This window comes from Micromys minutus (genome assembly GCF_963924665.1).
Source record: "Micromys minutus genome assembly, chromosome: X".
NCBI classification, from domain to species: Eukaryota; Metazoa; Chordata; class Mammalia; order Rodentia; family Muridae; genus Micromys; species Micromys minutus.
The window spans coordinates 29,231,880-29,254,577 of NC_137970.1; the positions used below are offsets into that span (position 1 = coordinate 29,231,880).

General features: G+C 36.3%; 1 protein-coding gene across 2 annotated transcripts in view; it reads left to right on the forward strand.

Annotated features, from left to right (window-relative positions):
* The window catches only part of CDKL5 (cyclin dependent kinase like 5), a gene marked incomplete at both ends in the record, with an annotated part of 129,399 nt that overhangs the window by 74,282 nt on the left and 32,419 nt on the right, over nucleotides 1-22,698 (forward strand). For both annotated transcript variants that reach the window (XM_080910892.1, XM_080910893.1), the window contains 6 exons: nucleotides 1,084-1,204; nucleotides 2,918-2,977; nucleotides 5,376-5,466; nucleotides 9,093-9,282; nucleotides 14,765-14,845; nucleotides 21,207-21,358. In XM_080910892.1, the coding sequence (XP_080767018.1) occupies nucleotides 1,084-1,204; nucleotides 2,918-2,977; nucleotides 5,376-5,466; nucleotides 9,093-9,282; nucleotides 14,765-14,845; nucleotides 21,207-21,358 (695 nt within the window). The remainder of the gene's footprint in view (nucleotides 1-1,083; nucleotides 1,205-2,917; nucleotides 2,978-5,375; nucleotides 5,467-9,092; nucleotides 9,283-14,764; nucleotides 14,846-21,206; nucleotides 21,359-22,698) is intronic.

Genomic DNA, 22,698 nt, shown 5'->3' on the forward strand with positions numbered 1-22,698 from the left:
CTCTGTTTATCCCCAGGTTACAGACCTTCAAACAATATACTAAGGTTGTACTATGAGCCTTATTGATTGGGCTTTGAAAATAAGACTGAGAATCTTTGGTTAACTTGGTAAATACAGTGGAGAATGGCTAAGGGAGTAGCTTAGTTAGCATCTTTTATAGTGTGTGTGTGTGTGTGTGTGTGTGTGTGTGTGTGTGTGTGTGTGTGTTCAGACACACCAGAAGACAGAATTGGATCCCATTACAGATGACTGTGAGCCACATGCAGGTGCTGGGTATTAAACTCAGGACCTCTGAAATAATAGCCAGTAACTGCTGAACCATCTCTTCAGCCTCAGCATTTCTGTTGATTTTGTAGAGTGGGTCTCACTATGCAATGTCTTCTAAGTTCTGGAATGACAGACATACATCATGGTACCTTACTTACAAGAAAATTTTGCATGAGCTTTGTACAAAAGTAAAAGTAATCTCCGACTCCAAATGAACTGTTTTGGAGTTTTTAGGGTTTGTATGGTTTGTATTCCTTTAACAATATTTTCTTCTTTAATATATGTGTGTGTGTGTGTGTGTGTGTGTGTGTGTGTGTGTGTGTGTGTGTGTTGCCACAGTGCGTATGTGGCAGTCAAAGGACAATTTTGTTGAGTTAGTTATTACCTTCCACCTTTACATGAGTTTCAGGATCAAACTCCTGTTGTGAGATCTGCATCATTAGGCAGCAAGTGTCTCTACCCACTGAGATATCTTGCTGGCCCTTGATATTTTTTAGCCTGTTTTAATTTTTATACCAAATGTATAAATTAACGAAAAAAAACTTCCTTTCTTTCCTCCTCTTCTCTTCCTTTCCTTCTCTCTCCCCTCCCTCCCCACCCTCTCAGTGTTAGAGGCGTAATAAAAATGTAGTTTCTCATAAAGTAAAACTTTTATTTAATGCACTATCCTGATCTACCATAAGCTAAGTTATAGATTAAATTCAAAATAGAAAATGCACATGCTGTATATTAGATGAATCCTTTCTAAGGGTTAGTAGTACATAATTGATGGGCTTGCCTAATTTTGAAGATGAATGGCTTTGTATTTGCTTTTAGAATATGCTCGAATTGCTGGAAGAAATGCCTAATGGAGTTCCACCTGAAAAAGTTAAAAGCTATATCTACCAACTAATCAAAGCTATCCACTGGTGCCACAAGAACGACATTGTCCACAGAGGTGAGTATAGACTTTTGAAATGGACAAACACTTAAAGATTTACTGTTTTAAGAATATTTTTATCTATGTTAAGCATAGAAGAAGCCATTTGCTCTTCGGGTCTCCTATAACCAATAAAAGGTGCATATGATTTTATATGGCTATTGTGATATATCTATTGTATGACCAAGTCTTCTGTAAACTGTAGCAGTAGCAAATGAGTTAGGAGATGTAAATTTTGAAGCTTAGTCTGGCTAGAATTGAGTAGCGAAAGGACAATTTCCATAGCCTTTGGGTTTTACAAATAGACAGGAAATGTGGATCAACTCAAAACTAGGCTTTATAATGGTCTTAAGTCTAGTATAAATCTTTACCGCCTGGTTTTTGCTCTCTGTTGGTGAAAAGTGAGCTTTTTCTGTAGGTTGAAGGGATACTCAGCCTTGTATGGTCCATGACTATACTTCTCTAAACTATCTTACTTTTTTTTGACTACCACAAAGCTAGTGGTTTCAGCAATAAGGAAAATTATTTACTCTGTGTCATTTGACTCTGATATTTCTTTTCTAATGATCTTATTTACACTGTGAAATTTTACAGCAATGGGATGCAATTTGATACAATAATAAAGCTAAATTGTTATCAGAAAATATTGACATATCTACTTTTTGTCTAAATTCTTTGTACTGTAATACTGATGCTGATGATTGTTATTATTACTATTATTATTATACTAAATGTATCTGTACAAACATGCAAAGATAATCACCTTTAAACTAATCTTACATTTAAGAATAGCCGAAAGGTATTATGAAGTTTAAAACTTCTGCTATTGGCTCTCATAGTTACCATGTTATCAAAATTGTAGATTTCATAAATAAACCCCCAGGTTAACTGGCTATCTAGTGTCTTAGGTGATGGCTCTAAAAATAGTCCATGTTGCACTTTAGCATGTTAATGAGGAGCTGAGTTAGGTGTATTTCCATTATGAGATTGTGTTTTGATTAAATGGATAGCTGATTAAGGGTAGGAAATACGATTCTAGGCTGGGGATGAAATTGGTAGAGTCCTTGTCTAGCATGTGTTAAGATCTTTTGTTCTTTCTACCTGATTAGAAAACATACTTCTGTGGTTGGGAGATATTGTAGATTCAACTGTACTCTCCTCACTTTCCCCTCCCCCTTATAATATAGTTACTATGGTACTCTAAAAAGAATGTTGTAACTGTACTCTCAGCATTTGGGAGCTAGAGGATTGGGAATTCAGGGTCATTCATTGGGAATTCAGGGCAGTCTCAGATACATGAGACCCTATCTCAATAAATTAAATTGAAAGATGCCTCTCAATGGAAAAGCTCAACTTCATTTTTTGCAAATTTATACTCCATAATTCCTATCGCATTTTTAAATGATCTGTTGGAGAAAAGTGGAAATCTTAGTTGACTCATTAGCATAACTTCAACATTACATGTTATTTTAGTTGTGAACCACATGGAAAAGCTAAATAGGTATGTGAATACGGGAATTATACAGAGCAACGTTTACTGTTTTGTAAAAAATAAAATACTTATATTATGCTATTTAACTACTAGTATGTATATTTTTAAAGATAGCATGTAGATATAAGAATTTGAGGTTTAGTCTCTAAAATTTTGTCTTGTCAATGTTTTCTGTAGCAAAAATAATCCTTGAAACACAGAACATTCTTACTTACTGGTTCTTAATCTTGGTATTCTAGATATAAAGCCTGAAAATCTCTTAATCAGCCACAATGATGTCCTGAAACTGTGTGACTTCGGTGAGTTAAAAAGAAATTGAGAGTGTTAATTTAACATAACACATGGGTCTCTTTTAAAACTATATTAAAAGTAATTTTATGTTTTGATTTAAATTAGCAGAAGAGCATTCAGTTGAGTCATATGCTACCAGATGATGTCTGGGATAGCTTTGCTTCTTTGTTGTACGGTATATTGTCTACAATTTTAACAAATTATTCAGTTATTTGTCTAATGGAAAATAGTTTGAAAGAAATACTTGCTTGCTATATAAGAGTAATATACCAAATTAATATATATATAATATACCAAAGTAATATACCAAAACTCAGAATTGGAGTTTTCTTTGAGCCATCAATATAGATTCTTCGGTTGAATAGGATTAAATATTTTAAATATTGATAGAAAATGTAATACATTTAGTCATAACCACTAGCTATATGCCCGCATATATTCACAGTTATGTACGGTATGGATACAGTGATTATATATCTATAAGGTCAAAGCCATTTTAGAGTACTTCTAATTGTTCCTGATAAATGTTTAATAAATGAAATTGGTAATTGGTGTATAATATTCTTATTTATTGAATATATAGAAAAACTTGTAAAAATTATACTCCTAATGAAAATCTCTATTGTTTCTTATCTAGGTAAGTCTATTTTAAATGCTGTTCTATATTTTAAATAATTTACAAAAGTTCTAAAATCCTGAGTTAATAGTGTTTTGTCATGGCTTGATAAAATATGTCTGAAATGAGCATTTATAAAATGAAGCAGACAACTAGACAACTAAAACCAAATTTTGATTTATCTTTAGTACTCAACAGTTGATATACTTATTTAAATTATTTTATTTTTAAATAGGATCTCATGTATCCCAGACTAGCCTCTAACTCACTAGGTAGCTAAGGATGTCCTGAAACTTCTGATCCTCCTGCCTCCACTTCTTGAGTGTTGGGATTATGATCACATGCCACCACACCCCGTTTATACCTGTCTGCTAGGCAGAACCTGACACCTGAGTGCATTCCCAGCCATCAGCTTTTAAAATTAACCTTTTAACTAATCTATATTGTAAATATTATTGGAAACTGAAGAGATGGCTCAGTGGTTAAGAGTACTTGTTGCTCTTGAAAAAGACCTGGGTTCAGTTCCCAGCACCTACAAGGCAGCTCAGAACTGTCTGTAACTCCATTTCCAGGGGATCTGCTTCCCTTTTCTGGTTCTCACTGGTTTCCAGGGATCTTTTCTATTTATGAATTCCTGTCTGTAATCATGACTACCTCCCAAAGTGTCAGTAGACTCTGTGTCCTTGGCATTCTATTTACTATGCCTCCAGGACTCTACACTAAGGTCCAAGATGAATGCAGATTATAAAGCAGATATAAATACAAAAGAAATGCATGCAGAATGGTTAATATTAAGAGGAACTATTTCTTTGGTCAGGAAGTTTCTCCTGGCAACGCTACATGTGGTGTTCTGTGTCCTGTGGGTCCTCTATCAAGGACCTTCCTAATTAATTGCCTTCCCTGGCAGAGAGGCAACTCCTTTGTCTGGCTTGAAGAGCCTCATTCAGAAGTGCACATCGTTATTCAACAAATGCTTCCGTAAGAAGACTTGATTAGCTGAAGTTAGGGGCTTTATCTTTTGCTGTTGTTGTTGTTTTTAATTGTTTCACTTTAAGAAGCACAAATTTGGGCTGGAGAGATGGCTCAGCCCTTAAAGACTAGGCTCACAACCAAAAAATACAAGAAACACTAATTTCTCACGCAAACCTTAATTTTTACTCCAGTTTAATGTTTTGGTTTTATATAACCCTGATGGTGAACCTCCATGACAGTTTATGAGTTAGATGAGTAATTAATTTATCTTACTGCTTTAATTTGTAGTCCTAAGCCTTCGGAAAGAGTGAGAGACAAAAATTACGCTAGTGTCTGTAAGATAATTAAGATGCCCCCTAAGTTGCTTCTACAACGTTAAGGGCTAAGAATAATTTTCAGCCCACTTGTTTCTATCAGTGCCAACTGTTAATTGTTTATATAATGACTGGAACTGCTCAGCAAGGGTAAATACACAAATACAATGTAGGTGTCGCATAGCAGAACTAATGCAGGTGTGACTGATTTCTGGCCCGAGTGGGCACTTAATTTTACTCCTAAAATTAGCCAATTTGAAAATATGGTCTGAATGCTTCCAAAACCACAGGACGAATTTGAAAATATGGCTGTCTTTAGCATAAAGATTGAGTTTGTAGCAAATTCATCCTGTGCTTTAACATATGAACACTATTAGCTATTTCAAGTAAAGATGTTCTTAATAAGCAGTCCTTTGCATATTAGTCATTCTGTTCTTTTGGTATTTTTAAAAAGTGTAACTAGAGGTGAAATATTTGACCAACAGGAAATTGCTATTCTTTCAGGTTTTGCTCGGAATCTCTCAGAGGGTAATAATGCTAATTATACAGAGTATGTGGCTACACGGTGGTACAGATCCCCAGAACTGCTACTTGGGTGAGTTATCTTTCTGAAATAGAGTGACTTTTAAATAGGTATTGGCTTTTTTTTCACAATTTCCATTGAGTTCACTTATGGAGAATAAGAACTTTGGTTACTTACATATATTAGTTGCATTTTGACAGAAAAAAAGAAAAGACATCTAAGAACTTGATGCTACGAAGCAAGCTTCATTTCATTTATCACAGTTCTGAGTAACTGTACCTTAAATTCAGTGGAGCGGTCTCTCTTGGAGTCACTCTGGGCCAGCAGCTTGACTGGGAGTCAATTGGTGGAGAGGTCTTCACCTGGTGTCTGATAGACTTGTTCCCTCTCCCTCTTCCTCTCCCTCTCTGTGGGTGTGTGGGTGTGTGTTTTGGGGGTGTATGTACAAATAGAAGCCAAATCATATGATCTCTCTCTGACCTGGAATCCATCAGTTAGGGTAGGTGCCCTGGACAGTGAGTGAGCCCTAGGGAGTCTGCTCTGTCTGTCTCTCTGGTGCTAGGATCACAAGTGTGTACCACCATGCCTAACATTTTTCTGTGGATTCTAGGGACTGGACGAATTCAGGTCCTTATTTTTTGTAAGTCATACATTTTACCAACAGATCCATTATTGATAGGAGAATTCTGTGTATCAGGAAATTTAGGACTAAAACAAAGGTGCGTTCCAAGGTCTTATTCATATGGCATTTGCCTTATTGACCAAGCCATGTCTCATGACCAAACCATAAATCAAAGTATGGAGAAAAAATTCTACCTCTTGATAAAGAGAAGTATTAACAATGAATTGCAAGGAGACAGTTTGACATTCTGGCTTATCTGTTCATACATTAAATATATACTTAAGTTTCTGTTCAGCCACTTTGCTAAGCACAGGATAAATACTGAACCAAGTATCAGCTTTCTTCTGAATAGTGTAAATTTTTTGGATGATAAATGGCCATTCCTATTAAACCTACATTGCTGATGTTTTTCAGTAACATCACACTCATCCCCTTTGCTCAGCTCTCCACTTTTAGTGTCCTGTCACTCATCTGTTCATATGAGATCTTCTGTAATATTCTTTTTTAATGCATTCTAGCTTTACAGCCCACGAAGGAGCTTGGAGTCTGCATCTCCATCACATACTCTGATTAATACTTTTCTTCCTATTCTTGCTTTTTCTCATTTCTACCTGTACTAGTGTTTTCTCATTTTTCATTCATAGTTCCTTCCTTGGAGCCCAATAACAGAGAAAGAATACATACTCTAATAAATAAATAAAAGTAGTCGTGTAGATATAAACAGAAAACTATACAAATTATAGGTTTTACCACATTTTGCTTATGGAACATGTATGTGTCTGGAATATGATACCCTTTGTGCAATAGCAATGGACATTTCTGTAGTTCTTATGAGTAGCTGTTGAGATGTTTTTGGATGTTGAGTATTCATTTTCTTATGTTTGCCAGCCACCATCTGATGCAATTCTTGATTTGATGATAGTCTAGAGTCAATAAAAATTATTGATGTTTTAAAAATCTTTATTATTCTCTTAAATCAAAAGTTTACCTTACCCAGCAAAGTAAATTATGATTTGCGCATGCACACACCCACAAACCACCATGAATGCATATGGAAAGGTCAGAGGTTGACACTGGGTTTCTTCCTCTATTGTTCTCCTTATTCTTTGAGATGGGTCTTCTGCCAAACCTGGAGCTCATTTGGTTGGCTAGACCGGCCAGTGAGCCCTATAGGATCCTTTTGTCTCTGCTTTCCAGCACTGGTATCACAAGTATCCACTGCACGACCAAGATTTTCCTGTGGGTGCTGCGGATCCACTGTCATGTTCTTCTGCTTACATAGCAAACAATTTACTCACTGAGCCATCTCTCCAGCTTCTTGCTCTAATTTCTGATTTCAGACTTAGTATTGGGTTCTTTATTTCTATCTGCATTTCTCCTGAGCACCTTTGCAGAATCATTGTGCTATATTCTATTTCTCTGAGGGATTTGGAATTTGAATTTACTGGACACTATTGAAATGAAGAAATGAGTAGGAAATAAATCATTCTTAGAACTGCAGCCAAGAGCCCAAGTATGGTAGAAGGAGTCCTGAAAACGTGAGCTCACTTTGTAGACCAGGCTGGCCTCTAACTCACAGAGATTGTAGGTTTCTGTCTCTGAAGTGCTGGGATTAAAGGTGTATGCCACCCCCATACACCTGGATAAAATATGGTTTTCCCTATAAAATAGTCCCATGGAGGGTAGTGTGAGAATAGCTTTATTTTAATTCTTTAGAGAACATTTGTTTTCTAATGGTACCCATTGGAAAGCTGAGGTTGTGTTTAGATATGTATGACAGTTGCCAAGAATAGAGCTCACCACAGCCAGTTTGAGCTGATTGTCATGGTTTAGCTTAAGTACCATAATATGTGTGTAAAAATTTTACTGAAATTGATTGATATTTGGTTTTATATTAAGAGTCTACATGTTTATACATTCCAAGGGCTTAGTCCTTGATGTCCAAAAATAGTTTCAGCTGCATAAAATATTCAAATCAAATGATTGGATTAAAATAGCTTGTCATGAATGTGTGAGGTTTTTCCATGGGTTTCTCAATCCAGTACTGCTGGGCAGGTTGTCTGTATCTCAAACATTTTTAAAGTCAGTATGCTTCATTGCTCAGAAAGATACCAAAAATGTCTAAATGAGCTTGCCCTGTGGTTTTAGATTGTTCTGGTGTGAAGGAAATGAGATAAATGAAATATTAAGTTATTGTTGCAGTAATTTATTAACCTCAATATATTCTGTATGCTAATAGTGCTTAGTTTAATTTTTTTATTATCATAAAGGCATTCTAGAATTTCATTTGAGATTATTTTTCATTTATTTTATTTCAGCTTTCCATTTCTAAGGCTTGGATTATTTATTTTTGAAACTGTATATATAGATTTTGTTTAATAAACTGTCATAAATAATTTTATTCTGGGCTTTAGGTACTGAGCTCTAAGGCTCTCTGAAGGATTTTCATTTATGTCCTCCATTTGTAGCAGGCTTGCTTTGTATCTGACTCTGAAGCTCTTTACTGAAAGAAAACTACAAACTTCTAAGGACATTAAAACATGATTTGAGAGAAATAGCTATCAGAATGCCTCATTTAATGTACAGTTATAATTAAGTAACACCGCTGTTGGAAAATGCAATACTAAGTAATCTGAAGTTAAATAACCTTCAGTATTTGTTTAAATTACACAAAGCAATGGCACATTCTACCAGACTAAAGCTCAAAAAATGTATATAAATTTTGATACTTAGCAAGCTAGAAGGATAAGTATTTGAAAATGCACTTCCTGGGAACATTCCATTCCTTAAGTGAGGTGCCCTCATCCAACATGTATACTACATGAGGGCTTATTACAAGCATTCTTGTTCAAGATATATACTGATTTCTTTATGAGTGCAGGTTATGGACTTGTGTTCTGAACGTTTGCTTAGATAGCTCTAATTCTTTATTTGCAGTTCTACTTTTGCTGGTGGCCCTTTGAAATTCCTTAAGTGCATGCATGTTTAAAGTCATGAATTGGTCCAACCTAAGTCGAGAACTATTAAACCATTTATGTCTTCAGTTACTAACACTACCTCATCTTCTGCTTTTCAGAGCACCCTATGGAAAGTCAGTGGACATGTGGTCAGTGGGCTGCATTCTTGGAGAGCTTAGTGATGGACAGCCTTTATTTCCTGGAGAAAGTGAAATTGACCAACTCTTTACTATTCAGAAGGTGCTAGGACCACTTCCATCTGAGCAGATGAAGCTCTTCTATAGTAATCCCCGTTTCCATGGGCTCCGGGTAAGAGGCCTTGCTAAAATCCAGAATGGACTCAGTGTTTAATTTGCTGTTCATTGCACAATGGAATCCTAAGCTATGTATTGCACACTCCTCCTTCCCATCCCAGCATTTTTAATCCTCACTACAATATTATATTTCTGACTCATATATAGCATTTGGGAAATTTTAAAAATAGTCACAATTCTCAAGTAGGAGCTCCTAATGTCTTTTTTTCTAGTATGTAAAGTTTGATTTTTCAAAATCATTTTCTCATGTATATTATTATATTCAAAACCTTTATCTTATACTCTTTATTCAAACTAGTCAGCATCTCCAAAGTATAGAGATGTGTGAGTAGCTGCTGTTTACTTAGGGTAGCTTGGTTTGTGGTGACTTGAACGCAGCCATGAATTCTTACATTCTGCAGATTTAGAGAGTCTGCTCCACAGATATTTCTCGTGCATTGACAGTGAAACATTAGATCTTTGTACAAATCAGAAGCCTGTTACCTTTGTGTAACACTTGTTTGCTGAGAATATAATGGAAGACATTTTTGGAATCATAAACTTTGTCCAAATGAGGAACATGTAACTGCCAGAGGTACCTCATTGGAATGACGAGTGACGTGTAGAATCCTCATTCCTATCTACCCCCAAAAGCAGCTTTTTAAGTTTTGAGCCAATGTGTCAATTGGTAGTCATTGTAGAAACTATTAAGTAATTTCATCATCCCATCTTTTATTTTTTTCCAATGCAAATTTTATGATTCTCAAACTGCTATTATCTTTTAAAAATCTGTCTTTTTACTCTTTGAAAATGTTGTATATTCATACAATGTACATGGTATGACAAATTCACAGTGTTTTCTTGCCATTTGTAAACCCCTCTGGTTTTTGTCTTTGATTTTCTGGATCTCAGTTTCTGTTTGAGAACATTACTGCTCATATGCGCATGTGCAACACAGCCCCAGCTCCTGCTGAGCTCAGTCAGCCCACTTTGTGCACATAGTTTTTTATTTCACTCTCTCCTTTCTCTTCTCACTTCCTCTTCCAGACTTGTTTTTCTCCTTTTATCTTTGGTTCTATTAACCAAACAACAACTATTGATTAGCTTGCAAATAGCATTCAACAAGTTAATTTTACAGTAATGGAACATTTCTCATCCCAGATGCAAAAAATGTGACAACAAAAAGAACTTGCTCTTGGTCTAACAGAAAGGCAAATATATTCACAAGTAAAATAAAGGCAGTCATAATTACTAAATTTCTGTTTCACTGAGAATTATTTTATACTCCCTGCCATAGCCTGCAAGGCCCTGCATGGCTGGGGCCCCTTTGTTACCTGACTTTGTCTCCTACCTGTCTCCATATGCCTCCCTCCAGATTCTCACCACACTTGCTTGTTCTTTGACCTCTATAGGCATCCCAGGGTTTTCATACTTTCTGAACTTAAGTCTGATGGTTTCTTCTCCTGGGAGCATTTTTACCTTACATGATCTCTCCTTTTACTGTAATATCAACCCAAGGAGAATGTGCTTACTCCAATGATCCTCCATCCAGTTTCTTCTTTGTCCCCATCTTACCACTTAACATAACACTGAATTATTTCATATATTTGTTTAATTGTTCTTTATCAATGTCAGCATTTCCTCTACTAGCTCATATGTTTCCAAAGGGCAGAAATTGCCAGCGACAGACAGTGCAGCTACAACATTAAATAGAAAAACTAATACATATTGTCTTGGTTAATTTTTCCATTGCTATGATAAAGTACCCCAAGCAAAGAAGCTTAGGAAGAGAGGGTTTGTTTTGGCTCAATTTTGATTGCAGTTTATCATGGTAGGAAACTGGTCATATTATATCATCAGTGAAGATGCAGGGACTGGAAAAGTATGCTTAATTGCCTTTCTCCATGTTCTAGAGACCAGGATGGAATGTGGGTCTTTCCATTCCGAGGACAGTAATCAAGATAACCTGCACAGATGTGCTCAGAGGGCCCTTTCCCAGGAAATTCTAGATGAAATTCTGGATGTTTGTCAAGTTAGACAATTGGCTCTTAACCATCAAGTACAACTGCCTTGCCTTTCTCGTCCCTCTAAAACCTTTCACCCCTTCAACCTTGCTTAAGCTTTCAAGCTGATCACTTGACTTTTCTCTCAACCACACATTTAATTTGTCTCCCTTTTGTTTAAAACATTCTGATTTGTGATAAAGTTTAAATTATTTGGGGTAACATCAAAGACCTTCTGGCCTCAGCATCACTTGTCCTGATCTCAGTTCTATGTTCCCAGGCCACCACTTGTGAGCATTGACATGTGTCTTCTGTAGTGCTGCACAGCCTCATCTCTGCTACTCTTTGCACATGCCTAGAAGCCTATAAATTCTTTCCCCAGTATTAGTGTTGGCTGTTTTGAGTTTCTGTAGCACTCTGGCCACATTTTTCTTTTCTGTCAAACCCATTGTGTACTCAGTTAAGTTAGCTGTTTGCAAGTGTGCCTCCTGGACTTGTTGAGAAAGGAAACTACACCCCTCTTTGCACACCTAGAATGGTATGTGCTAGGTTGCATAGTGCTGAATAAATAGTTGGCTGCAGGATCGTAATGTCGTTAAACTTGGTCTGCTAGGTATTTCAGGCCTCATTAGGTCTGTGCTGTAGAATCTGAATGGTGAGCAAATGTGGGCATTTCTAGACCTATTCGATGGCTTAGAAGCCAACTAAGAAACTAAGACCATTTTATACCCCCACACTTTGATTTCTATGCTTTTAGTTGGTATATAAAATAATTTTAATTACATTCATATATATTTATCATTATATCTTGCTTTTATTCACAGTCCTCATTGCCCTCCCACATCCTTTCTCCTTCCCTCTCTTGCTGGTCCCTTTGACACCCCCCTAAAAATGTCTTCTTCTTCTTCTTCTTCTTCTTCTTCTTCTTCTTCTTCTTCTTCTTCTTCTTCTTCTTCTTCTTCTTCTTCTTCTTCTTCTTCTTCTTCTTCTTCTTCTCTCTCTCTCTCTCTCTCTCTCTCTCTCTCTCTCTCTCTCTCTCTCTCTCTCTCTCTTCTCTCTCCCTCTCCCACTCTTGCCTCTTGCTCTCTCTCGTTCTCTCTCTCTCTCTCTCTCTCTCTCTCTCTCTCACACACACACACACACACACACACACACACACACACACACACATAGATACTGCATCTGAGATAAAGCATGTGATATATTCTTTTTTCCCACTACTTCGGCTGGTCTCATTCCTGCCTTTAATCAGACCTCTTCCTTCTGCCTTGGAGTGAAATCCACATTGCACATATAAGAAGTAAGCTTATCCTTGCTTTCTTGAGTGTGGCTTATTTTGTTTCACATTATTATCTTCGGTTCATGTGCATTTCTCTCCAGCTGACACGGTTTCCTTTCTCTTGATTAAGATTCCATTGTACTTTTATGCCACCTTCTCTTTATCTGTTCATCTTCATTAGGCCTCCAGGCTGGATCCATATCTTAGCTATAGGGAATAATGCTGCATGAAGTATGGATGTTCAAGTAAGTCTGTGGTATGCCATTGTCAATCCCTTTGGGGCAGATACCCAAAAGTGGTATAGCTGGTAGATCAGAGGGTAGTTCTGTTTCTACTCATTTCTCTATTAGCTGTGTAAGTTTACATTCCTATTGGCAGTGGATGTGGATTTTTCTTTCCCCACATCCTCACTAGCATTCCCTGATGTTTCTTTACTTTTGACTGGGGTTAAGATAGAATCTCAAGACAGTTTTAATTGGAGGGTTCTTCATGGCTAAGGTTGTTTAACATTTTTCTTTCAAATACTGGCTTTTTATATAATTCTTCTGAGAAATGTATTCAGTTCATTTACCTATTTGTTGATTAGATGGTCTGAAGTTTGGGTGCTTAGTGTTTTTGTTTAGCTTTTTGGTTTTTTTTGGGGGGGGGTTAGTTCTTCATAGATGCTAGATTTTTGTTTTAAATTTTTGGAGAAAGGGTCTTACTAAGTTGCTAGGGTGAGCCTGGAACTCTGTATACCCTAGACTGCCTTGACCTCATAATCCTCTTCCTTCAATATCTAAAGTGCAGGCGTTATAGGCTGTGCTTATGCCACATAGGTGCGAGAATTTCATAGAGGGAGACAAAACAAAAAAAAGCTACTAGTATAAAACACAAAAATAATTTCATTCTGAAGTAATTGGACAACTATAGGTTTACAGGACAGCATAGTGTACTGCATGGTACTTCCTTGTTCTGCTTTGAATATATTTTATTGTGATTTAGACCATGACCATATCACACATTCTGGAAAGTTAGAAATAATATCTGATGTTTCATTATAACAGCTTTGGGAAGGGTTGAAATTTAAGATAGTTCTTTAAGAATAAGTCACACTTGAATTAGGGGCCACATTAAAATTTAGGGGACCCCCTAAAATCATGTATTTCTTTTCTTGTCTGTGGTCCTGTTTGTTCACAGACCTCCTCACTGAACACTGATACCTATAAAATGCTAGACAACATAAGACAGCTCTGTGTGTAAATATCCTTCAGGGAAATTGTTGCTTCTAAGACAGTTTGATTTTTATAGACCTCACTATGTTTATGTTCTAGTCTAAAGTTTCATAGTATCTTAACCAAATTAGTGTGGACTCTTTAGAGACTTAACAATGTCTTTTGAAGGAAAAGTCTTCAATTATGATATACTTTGAGAATGTTTGTGACAGATAGCTCAACACATAGAGCCCATGAACTGTATTTACTGCAAACTGTGAACAAACCAGTAACTCATTCTTAATGATGTGTATTTGCACCAGCTTGTATACTATCACTCAAGATACTGTCCAATATGGATTGGCAGAAGGATACAACATCAAAATAAGCTTCAACCCGTCTTTATTTAAAAATGAATTTGTTGGTCTAGGTGCTTATGTTTGCCCTTTGTTACAACTTTAAGATTTTTTAAAAACAGATCATTAAAAGAGTATAATTAAAACAATAATAGAACAAATGCCTGGATTCACTACTTCAAATAGGCTTTGAGGTTCTGGATACTTGCTGCCTTTTTTCCTCTTTTTTATTTCTCCATTTTTAGGAGTAAGTTATACATTCTTATGGGCAAGCCAAGGCATTTTTATATAATGTCATATCGTGGCCCATCTCTTCGTTTTTTAGCTGGCAGTACTTGTCTGTAAGTTGTTTCAGAAGCAAGTTGTGTAAGCACACAAGATTCAAGACATATAGGCTCAGCCTTATTCATTTTACAAGCTTCACTGTTCTCTGTCTAGCTTTAGGGATCACCTTTTACCTGGATGTTTTTCCGGTATTTAATACTTAGTCCTATTAATTCATAACCTAAAATATATAGACACTAAAAGTAATATATAAATAGTAATTGAACTTGGATTGACACTAGGGCAGTGATTTCTATCCAGATGTTGCCTTGTGTAACCCCCACAGGCATATGTACATATATCCTTCCTCAAATGCTAACAGAATGTTGTGTTGTCCTTACAGTTTCCAGCTGTTAATCATCCTCAGTCATTAGAGAGAAGATACCTTGGAATTTTAAATAGTGTTTTACTTGACCTAATGAAGGTAAGAAAAGTATGCTTGTAAAAAAACAAAAAGTCCTTTGGTTTATGGATGCTCCTCTGCATACTTCTTAGCATGCTTTTATGAATTAAATGTTTTCTTAGTAGATGATTAATGGTGCGTATGTCATGTTAAAAGGCATGTAATTTGTTTATAATTGCAACAGGAATCTAGTGTTGTCTCAGACCATCTAGAGAGGAGCATGTAATCCCTAAATTACTTTCCTAAAATGGGCAGAATAATGAATATGTGTTAGCATAGGTTTTGAAACAAATCTTAAAGTGAATGTTGTAAGACAAAAGATTGTATAATTATTTCTATATAGCATTAACTCACAGCATCTATAGAGTGAATCAGTGAATCTTTTGTTGTTTTGTTTTGTAATCTTACTGTGTCCCTTCTCCTCAAGGGAGGTTGCTATTTCTGACTTTTCTTTAGTTATAGTAGGATCACCTCTAACATATTTGTCTGAGCGTTCTTCCTCATGCTAGCCTTTCTGTCAAAAGATATCCTACTCCAAACTACTAAAAGCATCCTTTAAATTCTTTATAAAATATATATATATATATATATATATATAAAATATATAAAAATATATATATATAAATATATAAATATATATATATATATATATATATATATATATATATATATATATATATATATATATATATATATATTGCGTGTGTGTGTTTTCTCTGTGTGTCTGCCTGTACACCTGTACACCATTTCATGCAGTGCCCATGAAAGCTAAAATAATGTATCAAGTCTCCTGAAAGGCTGTTGTGAGCTATCATGTGCATGCTGGGAATCAAAACCAGGTCCTCTGGAAAAGCAGCCAATGCCTTAACCTTCTGAGTTATCTCTCTATCCTCAAAATTCTTTATTAAAGATTGTGTTGCTGGGCATGGTGACACATGCTTATAATATTAGCATTTGAGAGGCTGAAACAGGACTTTAACTTTGAGGTTAGCCCAAGGTACAAAGACTCTGTCTAAAAAACTAAGCAAGTAAACAAAGATTCTCTGCCTCAGCAGACACTGGTCCCTTGAGTGGAAACTATTTTTTATATTGTCCCAGTTTTCCTTTCAGGAAGTAAATGCAAAGGCAAGTGTCAATTGTTTCAGAATAGAGCATCAATGCTTATGGACTAGCTTTGCGTTATGCCCATTCATTCAGCTGCCATCTGCACACAGGCCATACTGTGTGGAGAAAGTTAAAAAGACAGACTTAGCACAGTGGCAAGTTTACTGAGCTCCCTTCTTTAAACTTTGCTGTATTTTAGGGTCTGTTCACCTGTGTCTCGGGGAACAGTGTAAATAGGCATTAGGGAAAGGCCACATACCATAAAATGTTAATAGAGATACAGAGTGTTTATTAATCCTATGAAGGGTCTCAGAAATCTCACAGTACAGCATTTCTGCCTCAACATTTACTAATTTAATTAAATATCCAATACTGTGTTGTATGAAACTCTAATGAAGCACTGATGTCATTAACACAGGTTGAGAACTGCTATTTTTTTTAATGAACCCTCAACACTCTTTCAATTTAATTAGACAGAAATTATTAGATAAAGCAGTTGGGTTTTGCCAGTACCTTCTCTCGTGTAGTCAATACTTAATCAGTCTGGGCCTTACTCATTTAGTCATTTTTAAAAATATAAATAGATACAGATATAAATATAAACAGAACAGAGTAGAAATGGAATTAAATACAACTTTATGTTTCCTGTCTTCTGATTAGTGAGAGAAAGGGGCTGTACATTTGAAGGAGAGTGGAGAGGGCTAGATGGGAGGGTTTGGAGGGAGAAAAGGTTCAATTTCCAGCAGCTCGCAGCATCCTTGACTCCATTTCAGGGGGTGCGGGGGTCAGTTGCTCTTTTCTGCCCACTGTAGCCACTTGTGCACATATAATGTACAGACATATATTCATGCAAGACACACATACGCATACACATGCACACACACTAACTATACAGTCAAAAGTATTCTAATTACGCCTTAAATCTCTCAGTTTTTATAATAAAAGCATAATTTTTATAAATGTAGTTAATAACTTAGAGGCCTCCTCTGGATTCTTTCTAGTTCCTACCTTATGACCAGAAGTAATTTATATTTCACGGATTAATATTACCTGATTGTTATTGGATTATATACATATATATAACCATTCTTTTATCTGATTTTGAAGATGAGTTTTTAAAATTAAAAACCACCACTCTCCTTTCTTTTTTTTTAGTGAAAGTTGCACACTTTTTTTAGACTTTATTTTAAAAAACAAAAGAAAAATTTTAAACATTTTTGCATAAATGTATACAAATACAATTGTGTCAGTGCTTGTTTTTTTTTTTCTTTTTTTTCTTTTTTTTTTTTTACAATGAGCAAAAAGTACATGTAAAACAGGGTGTATCCCGGAATTTGTCAATGTGTTCTTGGTGTGTAAGGATTGAGCATGACTTTTTTGTTTTGTTTTGTTTTGTTTTCTTTATTTCTTGGACTTCATACAGTCTGTGAGTTGTTTCTGGGGGAGTGCAAGCCTCTGGGGTTAGCATCCCACTATCAGTGACTGCATATTATGTCTGTTCTTTTGTGACTGGGTTATCTCACTCAGGATGATCTTCTCTAGATGCAGCCATTTTCTTAAGAATTTGGTTAAGTCATTGTTTCTGGTGGCTGAGTAGTATTCCATTGTGTATATGTACCACAATTTTTGTATCCATTCGTCTTCTGAAGGACATCTGGGTTCCTTCCAGCTTCTGGCTATTATAAATAGAGCTCCAATGAACATTGTGGTGCATGTATCTTTGTTGTGTATTAAAGTGTCTCTGGGGTATATGCCCAGAAGTGGACTAGCTGGGTCTTCAGGTAGTACTATATCCAATTTTCTGAGGTATCGCCAGACTGATTTCCAGAGTGGTTGTATCAGTTTACAGCCCCACCAACAGTCTTTGCTGCTCCCTAAATGTATGTTGGTAATTGTGTCCATATCTCATACTTACAGCATTCATCTCATCTGATACCTCTTTATAGCTACCGTTTCAGTAGAGACAAAACAATCAGTAGAATTAATGTGTTCCTATGACCTTAATAACTAAAAAAATAGCTACAATAGTTCTATTTGCTTTACTTACATTTTTAAAAAATCATGTCCCCCTCCCACATGCTAAATTTTAAAAACTGTTAGCCATGTAGATTTCATACTTTGTTTATAAGGACTTCATGCTTTAAATTAATTTGAAAATGGTCATTTTTATTCATAACATACACATGTAGGTTTCTTATTGCAGAACTTCAACATGGTATCAAATAAGTTGAAACAACCCCTTCCCTTTTAAAAGATTGTGGGTGCTTTGAATTTGAAAAAAAAATTCTTGGCGTGTTTTCTTTTTAATGAGCATGTTATATTTTAAACCATTTTAATGATAGCTGTTGGAAATGCTAAAGTCGTCACATTTTTTGTTCTATAATAAGTGAAAAAAAGAATTGAGATAAGTTTGCATGTGTCTGAATTAATATGGATATAAATCCACATGTAATGGCCAAATTTCAGTAATTAGAATCCTTGGATCAAAATGAATATGTCAGTATATGGTAGAGTCAGAATGAAATGTTCTATGTTACTAGATTGAAATTGAAGTCTGGCTTATTGGAAACAAATTTACTCTCACTACTTAACTAAATATATTAATTATGGGAAAGACCAAACTGAACTAGAAATGAATTTGTGAATAGTGGAATTCTATCCTTCTTCCTTTTTCTGGGAGAAAATAGCAAACACCTAGAAGAGTGAGCTGCAGAACTTTATTATGCCATGTTTGTTATTGGGATTTTTTAAATAGTTGATTATCTTATAAGGCAAAATCAAATATCCTGTCCAACTACTAAAGATAAACAGTCTTTGGGTAAAAACATTTCAGTTGTCAGAATGTAATACATTCAACATAAAACATAGGGTGAGTACTTTAGTGAACAAAATGCACTTAGAAATAAGTAAGGATAGATAAAAGCAGGAAAGGGATTGAAGAGAATACATAAGGAACCAGTAAAGAAGTGTTCAATGTTGCTAACAAAGATAAGAGATAAACACTTGTGAGAGGGGCTGGAGCAGTGACTCGATGGTTAAAGGCACTTGCTGCTCTTACAGTGGACCCATGCTTGGTTCCCAGGAATCATAGTGGTGGTTCACAACTACATGTAACTCCAGTTCCAGGGAATTCATGTCCTGTTGCAGCCTTGCAGTGCAACTGCACATGTGGTACACATACATAAATACATACATACATACATACATACATACATACATACATACATACATACATACGATGATAATTTTAAACAGATGTGAGGTAGCATCTTTTAAATATCTGATTTTCAACTAATAAGATTGCCTATGGTCGATGAGGGTTCCTAGAAATTGATAGACTTATGTGCTTCTTGAAAGGCATATAATTTGAGATAACCTTCCTAAGAGGTAATTAGCAGCATAGAGAAAAAGACTCTGATGCTCCGAATACCTACCAGTACCACCCTTAAGAATCCATTAGACGTCAAGTGTTTTTGTCATAGCATTAATCATAATAGTGAAAAGTGGCTGTCATGAAAATGTCTAGTAGTAGGATGCTTGCTCAGTAAATCATAATTGATTCTCTGCAATCATTTAAAGCCTTGTTGTAAACTCAGGAGATGTAGCTTATTTGTAATGCACTTGCTTAGTATTCAAAAGGACTTGCCTTCAGCCCCCTTCCTTCTCACAAAGTATTATAAGATGGTGTGTTCCCACAGTGTTCAGAAAAAAATAAAATGATGAATATTTGTCATTTGGGAATTTCTGAAAACAATGGAGAAAATATACACACAGTCTTAAAGCTCTGTACTTATATGGAATGATCTCAGCAGTGTATGGGAAGTGGAAGGGAAACTAAATACATACGGTTATTTGTTTACTACTATTGGGGTAAAATGAAAAGGATCAGATAAAAATACATGAAGAATATACCTCCTGGATAATGCATAGGGAACTGGAGACTACACTGTCTCCAGAGAGGATAACTGTATTTTGAAGATGGTAAAAAAGATGAAGAATGCAAACACATGCTTCTTAAAAGTTTTTTAAATACTTGTTATATTGCAAAAGTTTGTCATAAAGTAAGTGAAAAGAATGGGATAGAAAAACATGTATATATCATGACCCAGGTATCATGGAAGAAAGACTATATATGGTATTCACAGAGCTAGAAAGCTTCTTTCCAAGAGGATTATAATTGTGAGATTGTGGGTGTTTTTATTAAGTTATTTGTTTACTTTGCATCTTCTACCAATGCTTCCCCTCTATCCTCTCTTTCCAGTCTCCCCTCTCACTTCCCCACCCCTTCTCCTCAGAAAGAGGAAACCCTCCCATGGATATTAACCAGCCATGGCATATCAAGTTTCATTAACACTAGGCACATCTTCTATTGAGGCTAGACATGCGATAGAGCTCCAAAGTCAGGCAGCGTATTTAAAGACAGCTCCTGTTCCCACTTTAGGACTCCCATATGAAGACTGAGCTTTACAGCCGATACATATATGCATATGCTTTGGTTGGCAGTTCAGTCTCTGTGAGCCCCTGTGGGCTCAGGTTAGTTGATTCTGTAGGTTTCGTTGTAATGTCCTTCTTCAATCCCTCTGCTTCCTCTTTCATAGGATACTCCAAGCTCCACTTTATTTTTGGCTGTGGGTCTCTGCATCAGTTGCTGGGTGAAGCCTCTCTGATGACAGTTATGCTAGGCTATTTATTGTCTGCAAGTATAGCAGAATATCATTAATGGTTTCAGGGCTTAGCTCTCCCCTATGGCATGGATCTCAAGCTTGGACAATCATTGTGTGCCTCTTCCCTCAAATTCTGCTCCCACTTTTATCCCAATATCTTACAGGCATCACAAATCATAGGTCTGTGGTTTTGTGGCTAGGCTGGTGTCCCAATCCCTCCATTGGAAGTCTTGCTTGGCTATAGTTCAGGCTCCATATTCCCCACTGCTAAGAGTCTTAGCTAGGGTCAACCTTATAAATTCCTAAGGGTTTCCATTTTCTTAGGTTTCCATTATTCCAGAGATGCCTCCCAAATCTAGCTGTCTCTTCCATTATTCTCTCCTCCATTCTCCCCTCCCTGTTCCCATCCCCATACCCTCCCTTCCACAGCCCCCTCCCTCCAGCTTCCCCCAATGATTATTTTGATGTTTTTTTTTTTTTCCTTTCCCTGAGCCATTGTTGCTAGGTATTTTTCAGTGACCACATATTTCTTTTCTAGGAAGTAAAAATAAGATTTTTTGGTAGAGTTTAAATTCAACTCTGTTCTTTCTATTCCTAAACTTATATTTCCCAAGAACTTACTGAAGTTGGACCCAGCTGACAGATACCTGACAGAGCAGTGTTTGAATCACCCTACATTTCAAACCCAGAGACTTTTGGACCGGTCTCCTTCAAGGTCAACAAAAAGGAAGCCTTACCATGTGGAAAGCAGCACACTGTCGAATAGGTAAATACTCCTCTCCTTCTAAGGAAATACAAATGCAGGCGTGGTCTTTGAAGTGGGTGGAGGAGGTGGCTGCTAAAATTATGCAATTAAAGAAAAGAGGGAAAGCCCTCATTATTCAAAAATAGCTTCCTCGTGCTTATTACATGATTCAGAACTATAATTAATGAGTTGTGTGGGATTCTCAAAAACTTTATTATTTAACAAGTATATGATGAAAACCTATGTATTCCCCTGGAAAGGTAACATTGAGTTACCAACTGTGGAGGTTTCTAGCATCACAGAGAGCTTTAAGACCTAACAGATTTTGTGTGAATGACAGGAAGAGGGTTCCTGAAAAGAGAAGAAGACACTGAATGTGTATGTGGGGAGCTAAACCAAGGCAGCCTTTTCAGAAGGGTTTTGCATTTTTCTTGCTCTTGCCCTACAATCAGTGAGTTGTGAAATGACTTTTTTATATAAAAATAAGCATAGGGAAATAGCGGTCAATAATTAAAAGTAGTACATTTTAAAATAGCTTTTTAGCATATTTTAAAGTATTTATTTTTTGCCTGGGCACAGCTATAATTCTAGCATTGAAAAACTCATTGGGTAGTCAAACAGGCTTCTGGATTTACTCAGTTTCTCCTGAGTGCCAATCATAGGCCCATCACCATATCTGACTGAAAACTTTTCTTGAATCAATCAATCTCTGTCTCTGTCTCTGTCTTTCTGTCTCTCTCTTTCTCTTTTCTTCCCTCTCCCTCTCTCCTTCCTCCTCCCTCTTTTACCCTTCTTCTTCCTCCCCCACCTCTATTGGGTCAGTCAAAAGACCTTTCATATCCTGACATTCACCAATTCTGTTTCTACATTTACAGGAGAATGACCTTCATCTTCTAGAACAGAGTTTTGGCATCTGAGGATTTTTATATATGGGACGGGACGTAGAAGTAGTTTATTTCACTGAGGAAATGAAAAGTTATGAAGCTTTTTGAATACTAACCCCCCCCCACACACACATACACAACTTTCCCTTCTGTATGTGGAAAAAAATATTCTTAGTAGATTAGTAATTTGAAAGGTCAAGACCTAACACTTTTCTGCCTGGGAGAGCATCCATAAATTAGGAGAAGAGTTGCTCCTATATTTGCTTTGCTTAGCTGCAAAAACGCCTGCTGCTTCTTATGGCACAGTTTCCAGCCATTCTTAGCTGTTTATTCTCTGTTTACATCCACAAGATTTTTGTATACCAAGCCATGAAGTAACTCCATTCATTTGCTTGCTCTTTGGCACTTGGCTGGTTGGCATTTTTCTTTGCTGGGGTTTTGTCCAGCTTGGTTTAAGGATTTTAGTCTCCCTTCTAC